The sequence below is a fragment of the Erpetoichthys calabaricus genome, chromosome 6 (assembly GCF_900747795.2).
Source record: "Erpetoichthys calabaricus chromosome 6, fErpCal1.3, whole genome shotgun sequence".
NCBI lineage: Eukaryota > Metazoa > Chordata > Cladistia > Polypteriformes > Polypteridae > Erpetoichthys > Erpetoichthys calabaricus.
The window spans coordinates 73,614,659-73,630,732 of record NC_041399.2 but is presented as its reverse complement, the minus strand read 5'-3'; the positions used below and the strand labels follow the sequence as shown (position 1 = coordinate 73,630,732).

Here is a 16,074-nt window from a genome sequence, read left to right as displayed (position 1 = left end):
AAACCTATATACACTATAGAAAAGGAATCTCTATTTGTATATTTATGAAACTCAATTCACTTCATTTACAAAATTTAAATGGATGGCAATACAAATATCATATTACATCAAATAAATCAAGTAAGATAAAAGAGAATTTCAAGGGTTTATAAACACATTCTCACATATACAGTACACACATTAGAAGTACAAGCCTTTTTGTAAATTGTTTCAAAACCCAACCAAATTCCTATTGTCTTTCAGATTTATTTATAAGTAAAAGCAGATTAATATTATGTTGCACCCACACCCCCATTTGTTTTCATACCTGTTAAAAATATTTTCACTTGCAGCGTATTTATCCAGTCTTCCCAAAGGCGTCAACATCTCATCTTGTGACACAAAGTCCAGTGCTGAAGGTATAATAATGACATCAGACTCTGAGCTGTAGTCATCCACACCAACTATCAGAGATACCAGAAAGCAGTTAGACTACAACTATAAATACAAGAAACCAGACCAATATTTGCTTGTAAAGCAATTTACCCAAATGAAGGTTTGCGGGAAAACAAAATATGTGCAAAGGTATTCAACTTCACTGTAATGTTTGTACTCCTAACAAAAAAATCTGTACAATAATAAAATACAAGATGATGTGTTTTAACAGGCTACTTTATCCTGGCATTTTTTTGGAAAGAGCATGCATGCACACATGCAAGAGTGTGACCTGTGATGGACTGTTTCAGGTTGCCTCCTAGCTTGTGCCCACTGTACTATTAGTTGGCATGTTTTAATACCACAAACTATTAAGTACAACAGACCTCTGAACTTTCCAGAGAACACGTCATTTCGACCAGTTGAAATTTCTGAAATGCAAATAATTAAGCCAGGCTGATATATCACATTTATTTCTAAGTAAATTTGGGCAACATGACCACAATACAAAGTACAGGCAACTCAGCTCACTAAGAAATACATAGTGAAAATACAAAAGTAAAGCTGTGCGTTAAGGTATTTTGTATTTTCCCACTTTTGAAACGGCACTAATAGAAAAACATAATTGTGGAGCTAAATATGTAGAAGTCAGGAAAGAGTTAATGTCGGGTGTCAGTACATTTTTAACCTCGTAGAGTCTGTCCATAATTCCAGCTAATCTGAAAAGGAAAGGTGACCCACTTCTAGAAAGGTTTAAACAGAAAATCAAAGGTAAAGAAAGCACAGCTGGGCTCAGGCAATAATTCATTGCCAGACTCACACGCTGGCCATATATATGTACAGAGCCCTACATTATTTTTTCTTAAGTGTTCAAATATGAAATGTTTCATTTATGGTGCATTTTTACTCTCCCACCACAACATTAAAAAAATCTAAAAGATAAAAAGTACAAGGATTTATCATTGACACTAGCAGCAAAATCTAAAGTCTAATTTAAAGAATAAAGTGCACTTGGCCTAATTCACCTATGTATTTTCTTTCAGAAGATTCATGTTAATTTAACTCTGGCATCTTTCAAATTTTGCTACCTCTCCTGCAATGTATAAATACATGTATTACTTAGTTCATGCAAAAAAAATACAATGTTATGCTGGACTCGAAAGATTCATTTCAGAGGAGGAAGATTTAAATGTGAAACAATTACTTCAGAAGAGATAAATGAGAACTTCACACATTAATGATAAATAGGCAAGTGTACTGTATATCCCTAGGGAGGCCCACCAACAAATGCAAAGTGTTGATGTTTGTAGAATCATTTGTCCACAAGGGAGAGTTTACCTATGAAACAAATGCAAAAACATTTCTCAACGACTTAAGCTGACAAATGAATCTGAAGAGATGAAGTTGGAGGATCTGGTAATAGAAACAGCAACACCCTTCTTTGATTTCTTTATGGAAAAGGGTAGAGAAAGGTCTCAGTCTATTCTTAAGAAACCACCAGAACAGTGGGCAGAAGATCCAATCTTTAACACATTTTGTGAACTGTTGGCTGTCATGACTGTAGTGGATGATGTAGATGAAATATTAATTAACCTCATTAAAGGCCGCGCTTATGTTGTAGACCTACAAGTGTACAACAGCCGCCTGCTATTCAGTTCAGATGACATTAAAACTTACAAATGGAGTGACCACTAAATATTGTTTATTTTCATTAAAAACGTTTGTGTGTTGATCATAAATATGATAAAGAATAAAACTGGCCTGATGCTGAACCGGAATCTGTTAAAGTGATTTTTTTTGGACCATCTTAATGAACCATGTTTTTTATATATTTTACAAAAACAGGGCGAATGAGGAAATAAATTAAGAATTATTTTCAGTTAAAACTTCAGTAGGACATGCAGGGGACTAGAGCTTTGTTCAAGGCTGGTTTCTGACTTGCTGCTGGGAACAGGCACCAATCCCAGCAACCCTCAATAGAAATTAAAAAAGTGATTTAAGAAAACGATTAAAGGATAAAAACATTCAGAAATACTCATGTCGACTGTGTTAAAGTTAAATTATCCTTCTCTATTGGATTACCTTTTATAATTTGCAAAATCCAAAATGTGATGTTCAATTTAAATATAAAGCTATCTCAGTCAGTGTACAAAATAATTCCATAAATTATTGAAGTTCACAATCAGAAGCTCAAACCTAAGACAAAGTCTTAGACAGCAATTAATGAAGGAATCAAGAAATCCCAATTTTATATAGCATTTACAATACACTTATGGTTATTCCCGTCACAGTAGTTTACACAATAATAATGTTTCAACTTCCTAAACTAATTATCATATTATTAAGTCACACAAACTGCTCAAGTCTGTTTTCCGGTAATAAGATTGGAATTCTGTTAGACTATTAAGAGCACTACCCAACAAGGTATGAAGTTAATATTTATTGAATAAATATTCAGTCTTGATATGTCCCTTTAAACCAGTGTAATCAACTGTTAGCTAACTGACAGTAACATGAACACCACCAAATAACAGAACAAAATCTGCAATTACCTCAGAGTTAATATTGTATATGTCAGTTTTAATAGAGTTTTAACAAAGGGTATAACACAGGAGCATTTTTATATTTATACATTTCTGATATATTTTGGTGACAGGCAGTCTCAGGTGATTAGACTTTAGAAGAAATACATTTCTCTCTCTCAGATATCTCAAACAATAAAATACACAATTCAGGCTAAACTGATGGCATGCACCTAGCTTCATTTCTGTGTGAAATGCAAGGCAAATGCAATATTCGCCAAGTCTGAAACAAGTAAGCATATTACAAAAAATATTAAATCAAAATGCAAATTGCAGACCTTCAGAGAGTTTTAAGAAAAGTTGCATTCTTACCAACTGGACAAGTAAGTATAAAACAGAAAACACAGACACACACACCCAAACACAAAAAAACACCTGAAAAAGTGTAAGGATGGCATAAACGAGCCTAGGTTTACATTTAGAATAATGCAAAGAATACGAAAGTAAATCAAGAGCATGCATCCTGACCATGGTATTTTATAAATAAAACAGTAGCTCAATATGCTTAAAATGAACTGTGAACGTAACTCTTCACTGAAAAACAAGACAGCACGTTAAAAAAACCAATAACATGCTTATTGTATAAGCTGCAGTGAGAGGAAAAACCAACAAAGTGCAAACTTTTTTGAAAATGCAGCATTTCCTTGTCCTTTATCACTGATTAAATCTCGAACAGAAAATTATAGACCTGTAATTCTAATTTCAGCAGATCCAATTCTTTGCTCCATTCTGCTAGTGTTACACATGAACTTACTCAGTTCAGATTTTCCATTGCTGACTATAAACATATGGTTTGTATCAGTCCTGTAAAGCAACTGTTCATGCATTCGCTAACTAACCCCAACTGTAAAATACTTTTGCAGTGAACCAAAACCTCTCCTTGCAGGATTCACCTAAAAATAAAAAATGCATTCTTGGTGCGATGTCACCAATCAAACAGATGTGGGAGGCAGCAAATTACTGAGAAACCTCACAACAAAGATGTAATAACATGAAACTTAACTAAAAACTCAGAAGAAAATATGCAAGCTGCCATATGGCAATGTGTAAAATTAAAATCTCATTTTACAAATGACAACTAACCATTTCACAAGTTTGACATCTATAAACATTAAATTCAAACACTGCAATAAACTCAGATTTAACACAGATATGCTACAGACTTTGGGTTTCATGCAACCAAGATCAAGGTGCATTTATTTCAGTAAAAGTAACTTGAGATTTAGTGACAGACACAACGTACACATCTCTGCCATGCCCCACAAACAAGTAAGCACTGTGCTGTCCTCTATAAATTTAAATTTTGTTTGGTTTTCTGATATCAGGCAATCTGCTGCATAAAGAAAGTCTTACTAACAATCTTTAACAGGTCAAATATGTGGATTTCCTAAGCAGCAGAAGTGCAGAGTCCAGAAGTCTAACAAGAACTGTGTGAAAATTTCCAAGTTCAGATGAAGGCCTATTTACAATATTTTCACCAATTTCATTTTTAATTCAGTTCAATGCCTGTTGACTGGCAGTGTTGCCCTGTATAAAAACAGACAAACAATTCTCTCCTTATTCTGTACACTGCTTTTCATTAAGTGCATAGCATTAAAGCCTTATAACAGCTAGTTACATTATTGCCCACTTACTAAGTGCTTCTCCACTCTCCAGATTATAAAATTAAACAATCCCAGCATTTCCTGGCTCTTGGTACACAAAAAGTACAAATACAACAGAACAAGTGCGCTTTTATTCAAAAATATAGCTGCAGAAAAAAAAGCCGCCTTAGTGTGCGACATTGACACTCATTTACTACGACGGCCCCGTAGTGCAACAGTATCAGTTGCTGACTGTGAATCAAAAGGTCACGAGTTCGATCCTGCACGACTCCCTTTTGAGAAGTGAACTGCTCTTATTTTTACTATTTTAGAATATAAAGATACATTTGATTTCACTCTGTAACAGCCGGTGTAATTTATGATATTTGTAATGGTTAGCTTTGTTTTTGTTTTTTTTTTATATTCACTTTTCATTCTCTCAGTAGCGTTCTGGATCCTTCCCGAACCCATCTGAAACTGCTGTTTTCACATATTGACACGCTATAGCTCTGCAGTGTATCACGATACATACGACCGCATGTTCCCCCCCCCCCCCCAAACTTGCCAGTCCCCACATGTTGCTGTATGCCATTTCTTTTGTACTCCAGGACATGCAGAGGAAAGCATAGTAAAGTGCAGTAACTTCAACGCTATATGCAATCATCAGACACTCCCCATCTGACACTGCTGTTTTCACATAAAGATGCGCTATAGCTCACCCATGGAGCGCCCATCCTACATTTACAACTTGTGTACTTGTTGCAGTGTACACACCTCTCTGTGCTATGGTTCCTATTACACTGAATAAGCACCTGTAACTTGCAGCTCTATTCATTATCTCAAAACAAATATACAGTGCATCTGGAAAGTATTCACAGCGCATCACTTTTTCCACATTTTGTTATGTTACAGCCTTATTCCAAAATGGATTCATTTTTTTCCTCAGAATTCTACACACAACACCCCATAATGACAACGTGAAAAAAGTTTGAGGTTTTTGCAAATTTTTTAAAAATAAAAAAATTGAGGAAGCACATGTACATAAGTATTCACAGCCTTTGCCATGAAGCTCAAAATTGAGCTCAGGTGCATCCTGTTTCCCCTGATCATCCTTGATATGTTTCTGCAGCTTAATTGGAGTCCACCTGTGGTAAATTCAGTTGATTGGACAGGATTTGGAAAGGCACACACCTGTCTATATAAGGTCCCACAGTTGACAGTTCATGTCAGAGCACAAACCAAGCATGAAGTCAAAGGAATTGTCTGTAGACCTCCGAGACAGGATTGTCTCGAAGCACAAATCTGGGGAAGGTTACAGAAAAATTTCTGCTGCTTTGAAGGTCCCAATGAGCACAGTGGCCACCATCATCCGTAAGTGGAAGAAGTTCGAAACCACCAGGACTCTTCCTAGAGCTGGTCGGCCATCTAAACTGAGCGATTGGGAGAGAAGGGCCTTAGTCAGGGAGGTGACCAAGAACCCGATGGTCACTCTGTCAGAGCTCCAGAGGTCCTCTGTGGAGAGAGGAGAACCTTCCAGAAGGACAACCATCTCTGCAGCAATCCACCAATCAGGCCTGTATGGTAGAGTGCCCAGACGGAAGCTACTCCTTAGTAAAAGGCACATGGCAGCCCGCCTGGAGTTTGCCAAAAGGCACCTGAAGGACTCTCAAGACTCTCATTTTTTTTCCTCAGAATTCTACACACAACACCCCATAATGACAACATGAAAAACGTTTACTTGAGGCTTTTGCAAATTTATTAAAAATTTTAAAAACTGAGAAATCCCATGTACATAAGTATTCACAGCCTTTGCTCAATACTTTGTCGATACACCTTTGGCAGCAATTACAGCCTCAAGTCTTTATGAATATGATGCTACAAGCTTGGCACACCTGTCCTTGGCCAGTTTCGCTCATTCCTCTTTGCAGCACCTCTCAAGCTCCATCAGGTTGGATGGGAAGCGTCAGTGCACAGCCGTTTTAAGATCTCTCCAGAGATGTTCAATCGGATTCAAGTCTGGGCTCTGGCTGGGCCACTCAAGTACATTCACAGAGTTGTCCTGAAGCCACTCCTTTGCTATCTTGGCTGTGTGCTTAGGGTCATTGTCCTGCTGAAAGATGAACCGTCGCCCCAGTCTGAGGTCAAGAGCACTCTGGAGCAGGTTTTCATCCAGGATGTCTCTGTACATTGCTGCAGTCATCTTTCCCTTTATACTGACTAGTCTCCCAGTCCCTGCCGCTGAAAACATCCCCACAGCATGATGCTGCCACCACCATGCTTCACTGTGGGGATGGTATTGGCCTGGTGATGAGCGGTGCCTGGTTTCCCCCAAAACGCAACGCCTGGCATTCACACCAAAGAGTTCAATCTTTGTCTCATCAGACCAGAGAATTTTCTTTCTCATGGTCTGAGAGTCCTTCAGGTGCCTTTTGGCAAACTCCAGGCAGGCTGCCATGTGCCTACTAAGGAGTAGCTTCCGTCTGGGCACTCTACCATACAGGCCTGATTGGTGGATTGCTGCAGAGATGGTTGTCCTTCTGGAAGGTTCTCCTCTCTCCACAAAGGACCTCTGGAGCTCTGACAGAGTGACCATCGGGTTCTTGGTCACCTCCCTGACCCCCCAATCGCTCAGTTTAGATGGCTGACCAGCTCTAGGAAGAGTCCTGGTGGTTTCGAACTTCTTCCACTTACGGATGATGGTGGCCACTGTGCTCATTGGGACCTTCAAAGCAGCAGAAATTTTTCTGTAACCTTCCCCAGATTTGTGCCTCGAGACAATCCTGTCTCGGAGGTCTACAGACAATTTCTTTGACTTCATGCTTGGTTTGTGCTCTGACATGAACTGTCAACTGTGGGACCTTATATAGACAGGTGTGTGCCTTTCCAAATCCTGTCCAATTAGCTGAATTTACCACAGGTGGACTCCAATTAAGCTGCAGAAACATCAAGGATGATCAGGGGAAACAGGATGCACCTGAGCTCAATTTTGAGCTTCATGGCAAAGGCTATGAATACTTATGTACATGTGCTTCCTCAATTTTTTTTTAATAAATTTGCAAAAACCTCAAATAAACGTTTTTCATGTTGTCATTATGGGGTGTTGTGTGTAGAATTCTGAGGAAAAAAATGAATTTAATCCATTTTGGAATAAGGCTGTAACATAACAAAATGTGGAAAAAGTGATGCGCTGTGAATACTTTCCGGATGCACTGTATGTGACGTTTTGAAGAAATCATTTTATGACACGAATAGTACCAATCAGAAAACATTGTCGAAGTAATGCAATATTATTTGAAAACGAACAGTGTCAGATTGGGTGTGATTTATACTGCCGCTGTTACTTTGAGTCAGATCAGAAGTTGAATAAGCTCCTGTTCTGACTCTAAGTAAAAAAGCATGAATTAATCAACAGAAATAACCGCGATCGACATTTTAAAGTTAATGATTTACAGTGCATACCAATTTATAAATTTTATGTCCGTTTGAGGCTACAAAGAAAAAAAAAAAGAAAAAAAAAAACCATACTTCCTCCCCAGCGAGGAATCGAACTCGGGTCTCTACGGCGCGGCAGGGCTGTCGTGCTGGCAAATCTCAGCGTTACGCCACGGAAGGTGTTGTTACATCCTTGAACCTTTTGTGAAAATGTTTATTTGATGTTTGGCCGTCAGGCTTCACACATTCTATAGTTTATGCCTACATTTTGTAACATTTATTACTAAAATATGAAAAAGTTTGTTTTAACAATGTGTTTACACAGATTACTGTAGAAACGGAACACACATGAAATGCGTGTGTTCCAAATAATGATCTATTATTTCCACTCTAAAACTTCAGTTGAGTCACTCCCAGATAATCAAACAAGGCATGAGCTGGGAAAATTTAGTGAACGTTTTGCGATGGTGGGGGATGGAATAGCCGGCTTTTTGTTGCTCGTCTTAATCGGCACATTTAGAAGACAAAAGAGAGGTGAGAACGGTTTTAAGGTGGGCCGGATCTACGCGTTTTTTCGTAGACTCTGGAAATTCTAGTGTTAAGTACTACTCATGATTGAAGGTGAACATATTACATCTGTTAGAGTGCTATGGACCAATAAACTAATCTGTTGTTTGTTAACTTTTGGACTATAATTATGTAACTTTTATAAGGTTACTCATTTTTGTTTCTTAAAAAAAAAAATACTTTCACGTATTAGTATTGACATATTTTATTGGTAACTAATAAACCAGTATTGTTGACACACCGCCATCATATATGAAGTCAAAACGTTTGATTGAAAAGAGTGAGACAGCTACATTTGTTAGCTTTCAGACTTTAAACAGCTGTATTCATTTATGCCATATATGTCCTTTTCAAGACACCTCTTCACAAAACACCCTGCCCCCTCTTGAGCGTTTTACTCTCTATCATCCACTGTTTTTCTTCCTAAATGGTGCTGTGCCATAAATTCTAATGTGTAATACCAAATAATTCTGTACTTGGCCAACCCCCAAAGCACCCCCAAGGGCTACCAAATGCTTTTGACTCGTGTCAAAACCAAAAATGATGTGGCTTAGGTGGAGGAAGTCTTAAGAGACTTTTAAAGACCTGGGAATATATGAGGCATCTCTAAAAGTCCGCGTATGATTTGAATTTTTAATTATTTCTTATATAAACATGAAGTTATCTATAAAATGTAACAGAAAGGAAAAAAAATTTAAGATTTTGATAGAATGTTTAATGGTTCATTTATTCCAATTTATTTTTTACTTTGCAAATAATAAACTTTACTTCAGGCTGAATAATTCTTCTTGAATAAAAGGTCAATTGCTTTCTCTGGTTAACACAGCTAGGGTTTATTAGCCATTAAATTTGTTCTCATTTATTTTATTTTTTTTCCTGTGAAGCAACATGAAAACTGAATTTTACTCAATAAAACCTTGCTCTCTAAACAATCTTTGTGCTAGAATAACAAAAGTGATCAGTGACTCAAACACCACTGAATATATATTTTATTTTATATAAATAAAGCCAAATACCACTGACTCACTCATCACGAAATCTCCTGAACCACGAGGACTTGGGACTTGAAATTTGGAATGTAGGTTACCCTTGGCCCATAGGTGCTCGCTAAGAAACGGTTATAAAACTTGTGTGGTCCAAGTGCGTTCTGTCTGTATGTGTCTGCTTTTCATGAGCGAATTACTTAACGGATTTAGATCTGATTGTTCTCTATAATTTGCTTGAACTTTCCAGTTGATTTTGCAACTTCTCATCGTGCTAAGTACCATGGTTTGCTTGCGGTACTAATGTATTTATGCAAATCCAACAGAGTGACTGTGGACCGAGAGCAGGGGGACAGGCCCTTCCTCATTCTCTCACCAACCTCTGTTCGAGTTAGCCTACGTCTCGCCACGTGCACCTTGCCTCAGCTTACCTAGCGATCCCTGTTTGTTCAATAGACATTATCATTTACAGATTATTAAGGAGTAACATTTGACGTTTTTGAGAGAGAGATCAGAGCTCCATGTGTTTTAGAGGGTAGCTGCTAATTGCCAGAGATATCACGGCCATGTGCTTTCTCCCCACGCTGGGAATGCTTTCCTGTCAGAGCTGAACGTGATCAGATATAGTGCCAACGTCTATTGATTTTTAAAGTTTGTCCTATTCTCATTACTATGTAGGCGAAGACACGGGGTACAGCTAGTCATATGATAAATGTTAAATTTCCCCTTGGTCACATTAAACATTTTCTAGATAAAAATACAATTTGCACAAGGACTTTATACTTATCCTGTGCTTATTTACCACACAAATGACCTGCAGGATCAACATATACAGGTATATCCTCATTTAACAAAGAATTTTATTTTTTCTTTAATTTTATACTTGCCCAAATTGAATTTTTGAATACATCACAATTAGTATTGGTATTTCATGTAACATGTTTTTTTTTTTTTTACAAATTTGTGTTAAGAAAATATCCTGTATGATCCAAGAGTTTAAAGAGGGTTTAGCTTTTTACTATTATTTCATTAACAACAAAACAGCTATTGTAAAATTATTTCGAACCATAACTGATCTGTAGTCAAGTCATTTAGTATTAGGATAATAAATAGTTTTCACTAATACTGTTTTCCACATTAACCAGACTTAATGCATACCCAACACAGAGGGGTGGGTTATGTGGTTAGATTTTCACATTAAACACATTTCCTGGATAAGTAGTGGAAAAATTATTTCCTAAGGATTAAAAAAAAAAATTCAGTATGCAACTAAGTAAAGAGGAAACCTTCTCTAAGTACTGGAACTAAAAACCTTGACAAAGTATTTTTGAAGAATAAAAAAAACATACTAATGCTTAAAACCCCTTCATAATTAAATAACTTTCACATATAGGCAATATACATACATAGCCTATATTTGTATTCAGGAACATTCAAATCTCCCAGATTGTTCCTAATATAGTGATAAAGTGAGCATCCATAAATCCATTAACATAGCTGTCTAAACCCAATTCAGGGTGCTGATTGGCAGTGCTTATTTCAGCAACATGGAATGCAAGGCAGGAACCAAACCTGGACGGGACAATGGTGATAAAATGTTTACATTTATTTTCTTATATACACATTTCATATTGTATTGGTTATTTGATTTTGAAACCGGTAAAACCATTAAAAATTGTAATGATTAAGGGGATTTATTTGTGCGAACAAAAAGCATGCATGACTTTTACAGAAGTATGCCTCTCCAAAATGGAGTTTAAGACAATGAAAAATGTTCATCACATATTTAACTTTTTAAGTTCTTCTTTATATTTCAACATATTAAATGGGCTGCAAAATAACCATATTACCCATGGGGGGTCTACAACAAAATCCTCCAATGTCCAAACAAACAACAAAATCAGTGTATTTTACAGATTTGGGTGTGCTCTATTCACTTCCAAAACTGGAATTTCTCTACCACAAATCATTTCTGTAGGATATTGTCCTGTTCAGCCTATATACATCGGACTTCCAATACAACTCGGAGTCCTGCCACGTGCAGAAGTTCGCTGACGACACTGCTATCGTAGACTGCATCAGGAGTGGGCAGGAGGAGGAGTATAGGGACCTAATCAATGACTTTGTTAAATGGTGCGACTCAAACCACCTACACCTGAACACCAGCAAAACCAAGGAGCTGGTGGTGGATTTTAGAAGGCCCAGACCCCTCAAGGACCCCGTGATCATCAGAGGTGACTGTGTGCGGATGGTGCAGACCTATAAATACCGGGGAGTGCAGCTGGATGATAAATTAGACTGGACTGTCAATACTGATGCTCTGTGTAAGAAAGGACAGAGCCGGTTATACTTCCTTAGAAGGCTGGCGTCCTTCAACATCTGCAATAAGATGCTGCAGATGTTCTATCAGACGGTTGTGGCGAGTGCCCTCTTCTACGCGGTGGTGTGCTGGGGAGGCAACATTAAGAAGAAAGACGCCTCACGCCTAGACAAACTGGTGAGGAAGCTCTATTGTTGGCATGGAGCTGGACAGTTTGACATCTGTGGCAGAGCTACAGGCGCTAAGCAGGCTCCTATCAATTATGGAGAATCCACTGCATCCACTAAACAGTGTCATCTCCAGACAGAAGAGCAGCTTCAGCGACAGACTGCTGTCACTGTCCTGCTCCACTGACAGAATGAGAAGATCGTTCCTCCCCCAAACTATGCGACTCTTCAATTCCACCCAGGGGGGTAAACATTAACATTATACATAGTTATTGTCTGTTTTTACCTGCATTATTATCAATCTTTAATTTAATATTGTTTTTTGTATCAGTATGCTGCTGCTGGAGTATGTGAATTTCCCCTTGGGATTAATAAAAGTATCAATCTATCTATCTATCTATTGGATTTTGTGAAAAATGTCATTTTAAAAATAATTTTTGATTTTTTTTACCATTAGTTGAGGTGGAAACAACCCAACATTAATTATTTGCCTTATAAATTTTTGCTGTGTTTTTATTCCTTCAAAATAACCAGAGATTTATATTTAGAAGGTTAGAAAGATGCCTTTTTATTGTCAGAATAGAGAAAGTTTTGTTTAAATGGTCTTTACCGAAGCATGCAAAGTCAAGGTGATTCATCCATTGTCTTGACCAGGTAACAATTAAGAAAATGGTGAAAACACGGGGAAGGATTCAAATATGTCAGGAAGACGTTTCCTCGCATTACCAAAATAAAAGAAGGAATCTTCACTGGACCTTTTCAAGGACACAATTTTCAACTCCTAGCTGTATAAAGTTAAACAAAAAGAGCTTGGGAGGTATTTGAAAGCATGTGTCACAATTTTCTTGGGAATACATGGAAGGAAAACACCAAGGAACTAGTTTAGGAGCTTCCCTTTTCCTTGGGTGTAACACGTCTTCAAAAATCCATTTCCTACACACTTATTTCCATTTGAACTTTTGAGAACATGGGAGGGGTCTCTGATGAACATGGGGAAAGGAGCCACCAGGACATCTCTCAAATGGACAGACATTATAGTGGAAAGGGAAGTAAGTCTACAGTATGTTAGCAGACATCTGTTGGTCATTCCACTGTAAAACACCTTCAGAGGAATTTAGAAGTGAAAAAACTACCAAGTGACTACTTTTTGTAAGTAATGATTATTTTTGAAACAACTGTTTGATTTATAATTTTTTCAAGCATAAATGTGCACACTCTTTTGCATTTTAAATGTTCATCTCTCAAAATATGAATGTGATAGAGGATTTCTGCTGCTAGATTTGAATTCAGTACCCTCAGATCTATAAAGAACCCCAAAGTATTTGACAGAAGTGAAAAGAAAATTAGTTAGCAGACTCTGAAATAAAAAGGTTGAATACTGTTAAGTACTGCTCCTATAAATAGAAATACCAGGATGGAATTTATACTATTATCTTAAAAAAGTCCAAATATACCCTGAGATACATACTAGAACTCCCACAAGTAAGGCTGGTAGAGGGCACAATCTTTATGATACTTGCAAATTTTGGTGGTGTTTGCATGGGGTTCACCAAATATGCCCTCTAAGCACAGGCCAAAAATGTGCATGTCAAACCATTCTTAGACTTTTCTTGGTTCAGTCAGTTCACAGTCAAAGGGGGGCTAGAGCATGACAACAACAACAGTCACCACTAAATTACTCTGGTGAGAGTATATGCAGACTGCAGTATGAGGGAGGCCTGTAATGGACTTGGCAACCTATAACTACTTTACTTCTGCCTTGTTTCCAATGTCGTCAGGCTAAATTCTAGCTTGTTGCATCCCAGTGCTATGAAAAATGAACTCCAAAAGTTTGATTGAATGTACAAGTAAGGCTGAAGTTTGCTGTCATTTTTAAACAGGTTCTTCAGGATGAACGTGGGTGTCGTGAAAAGACCACTTTAAACAATGACAGAAAATGCACCTTCATACAAGGAGTAATTTCTGGGGGTTTTTTTGCTCATTATTTCATCTTATACAAGGAATTTGTTAGTTTTTGCATATCCCTTGGAGTCAGAGCGCAGGGTCAGCCATCTTACATTGCCCCTGGAGCAACTGCAGGTTAACAGACTTGCTCAATGACCCAGCAGAGTAGGATATCTTTTTAGGTAGTAATGGGGATTCAGGGCCACCTCTCCGTGCATTAAAAAGTAGAACTCTGTGGCCTTTAGATTTTGACTTAATATTTTGGATACACTTTGGGGGGGGGGGGTTTGGAACTACTTTTGTTGAGCTGAATGCCTATGCATCCCCAAATTGTTCATACCCTTGCCCTAAAGTCATTCTTAATATAAATGTGCACTTTTCATGGGAAGGTACATGACTATTTCGATTAAATGGGAACGATGGACTATAAGGTTTAATGATTGTGAAAAACTGGCACAATATTAATGTACTGCAATATCCAGCTACTACTACTACTGTACTGTCCAGTACATTCACGTCCACTGTGCTATTGCCGTTCTGTCGGATTGTTCTGTGGCTTCAAGATCCCGTCGTTGTAAATGTGTCCGACGATTCCCCCTAAGATAAAGCCATATACTCTTCACTGATGGAACGAAAGGGACCCGGAATACGAGTGAGAGAACGCAGTGTTTGAAATACCATGTGAGCGTGAACAGTATCGTTTCCTTTTAAATAAGAAAATCTTTTTTGTGTTTGCTAGGCGATAGATACTCGGGAAACGCGAATACACTCACAAAGACAACTGCTATTTACCAGCAGCTAAAAGACGTAATGTAGTGGATCCATTAAAAATAAAAATCGACAACATCCAAAGTAAAATACTGACGAAGCTATTGCCGGACTCGATAAATGGTCACATAAATCGTCAATGCCAGAGGCTGGCATCTGCATTAGGTGTGGAGCAACAATTATCTTGTTTAAACGTAAGTGTTGAGAGGTTTTCCTGCACTTTTAAAGACTCTGCAATTCAAATGTCAAGAAGATTAGCGCGTAAATTCGACTGCATTTGCAACCCAATGTCGCGTAAGAAACGCGCACAGACTACGCAAACACCTACCGGAAGATATGGCAAAAATCGTAGCCCCTGATATAAGAAGCATGCAATGTATTGAATAACAAATTAGCAGGAGACATATACTCACATTCCTCTCACTTATGCCGGATTGCTCATTTCCTTACTTACCCGACAATAACGAAATAAACCTCACATACCCAGACATTCTGATCGTTTCACGCTATAAAGACAAACGTATTCGCAGGAGCTCGGCAAGCACTTAAAGGCTGCCCCTTAATCGATTTTTTTAAAAGAAAGAAACTTTAAACGTTGTTTATTTCCGGATGCAACTCCCAAGGCCTCGGAGCCCATCCGGGAGATCCCTAATCCGCCTCAGTATGACGGGGGAAAGTTGCACCGGGCAAAAGGCAAGAAAATACAAGTCAGCCGGACACCAACACGCAATAAACAAGAAGTGAACTTACATCCGTCAATCTCCTCCGTCAAGTCGTCCTGAAACAGGGCTAAATCTGCAAAAAGAAGAGAGAGTCATCAGGCGCGAATATGGGGGCACAAGCAAGCTCTCAAAGAGATGCGGAGCGAAAACCCCAAATACGCTCACTTGTTTACACAAGTCAAACTGCACCCTTCAGCTGAAACAACTGAAGTAAACTATGCGTACCCGACATCTTGTCCTGGTGCTACATTTAAAGAGATTTTTTCTGGAGCGCAAAACATCCAAACAACTGGAAGCCAAAGAAACAGAAAACGAGCCAACAGTAGAACGGCTGTGAAAGCAAGCGCGTGTCCGACAACGGGACCGCGCACGTTAGCGCGCCACCTGGCGGAGTCATCCATTCGGGATTGTGACATCACTCTGAGTACGCAGCCGCAACTGAAGCAGGTTATACTAGACCACGTAACGTACGGCTACAGTTTGACAGTTCATTCATCTCAATAGGATTCTCCGGAGTAATTCAAATCACACATCTTCAAGTCGCCAAGTTAATTTTTGTTTCTCCCGTATGAATCCGCATAAATAACCTTCA

At 38.3% G+C, this 16,074-nt stretch overlaps 1 protein-coding gene across 3 annotated transcripts in view; it reads right to left on the bottom strand.

Annotated features, from left to right (window-relative positions):
* The window catches only part of ppp4r1 (protein phosphatase 4, regulatory subunit 1), a 96,036-nt gene extending 80,175 nt beyond the window's left edge, over window positions 1-15,861 (bottom strand). The window contains exons 1-3 of one of the 3 annotated variants that reach the window (XM_051928870.1): window positions 15,708-15,861; window positions 15,511-15,555; window positions 308-443 (exon numbers count right to left, since the gene is read on the bottom strand). In XM_051928870.1, the coding sequence (XP_051784830.1) occupies window positions 308-443; window positions 15,511-15,555; window positions 15,708-15,714 (188 nt within the window). In that variant the 5' untranslated portion in view covers window positions 15,715-15,861. The remainder of the gene's footprint in view (window positions 1-307; window positions 444-15,510; window positions 15,556-15,707) is intronic. The other 2 variants (XM_051928871.1, XM_051928872.1) reach the window with 2 other exon arrangements.
* Window positions 15,862-16,074: the final 213 nt, after the last annotated feature.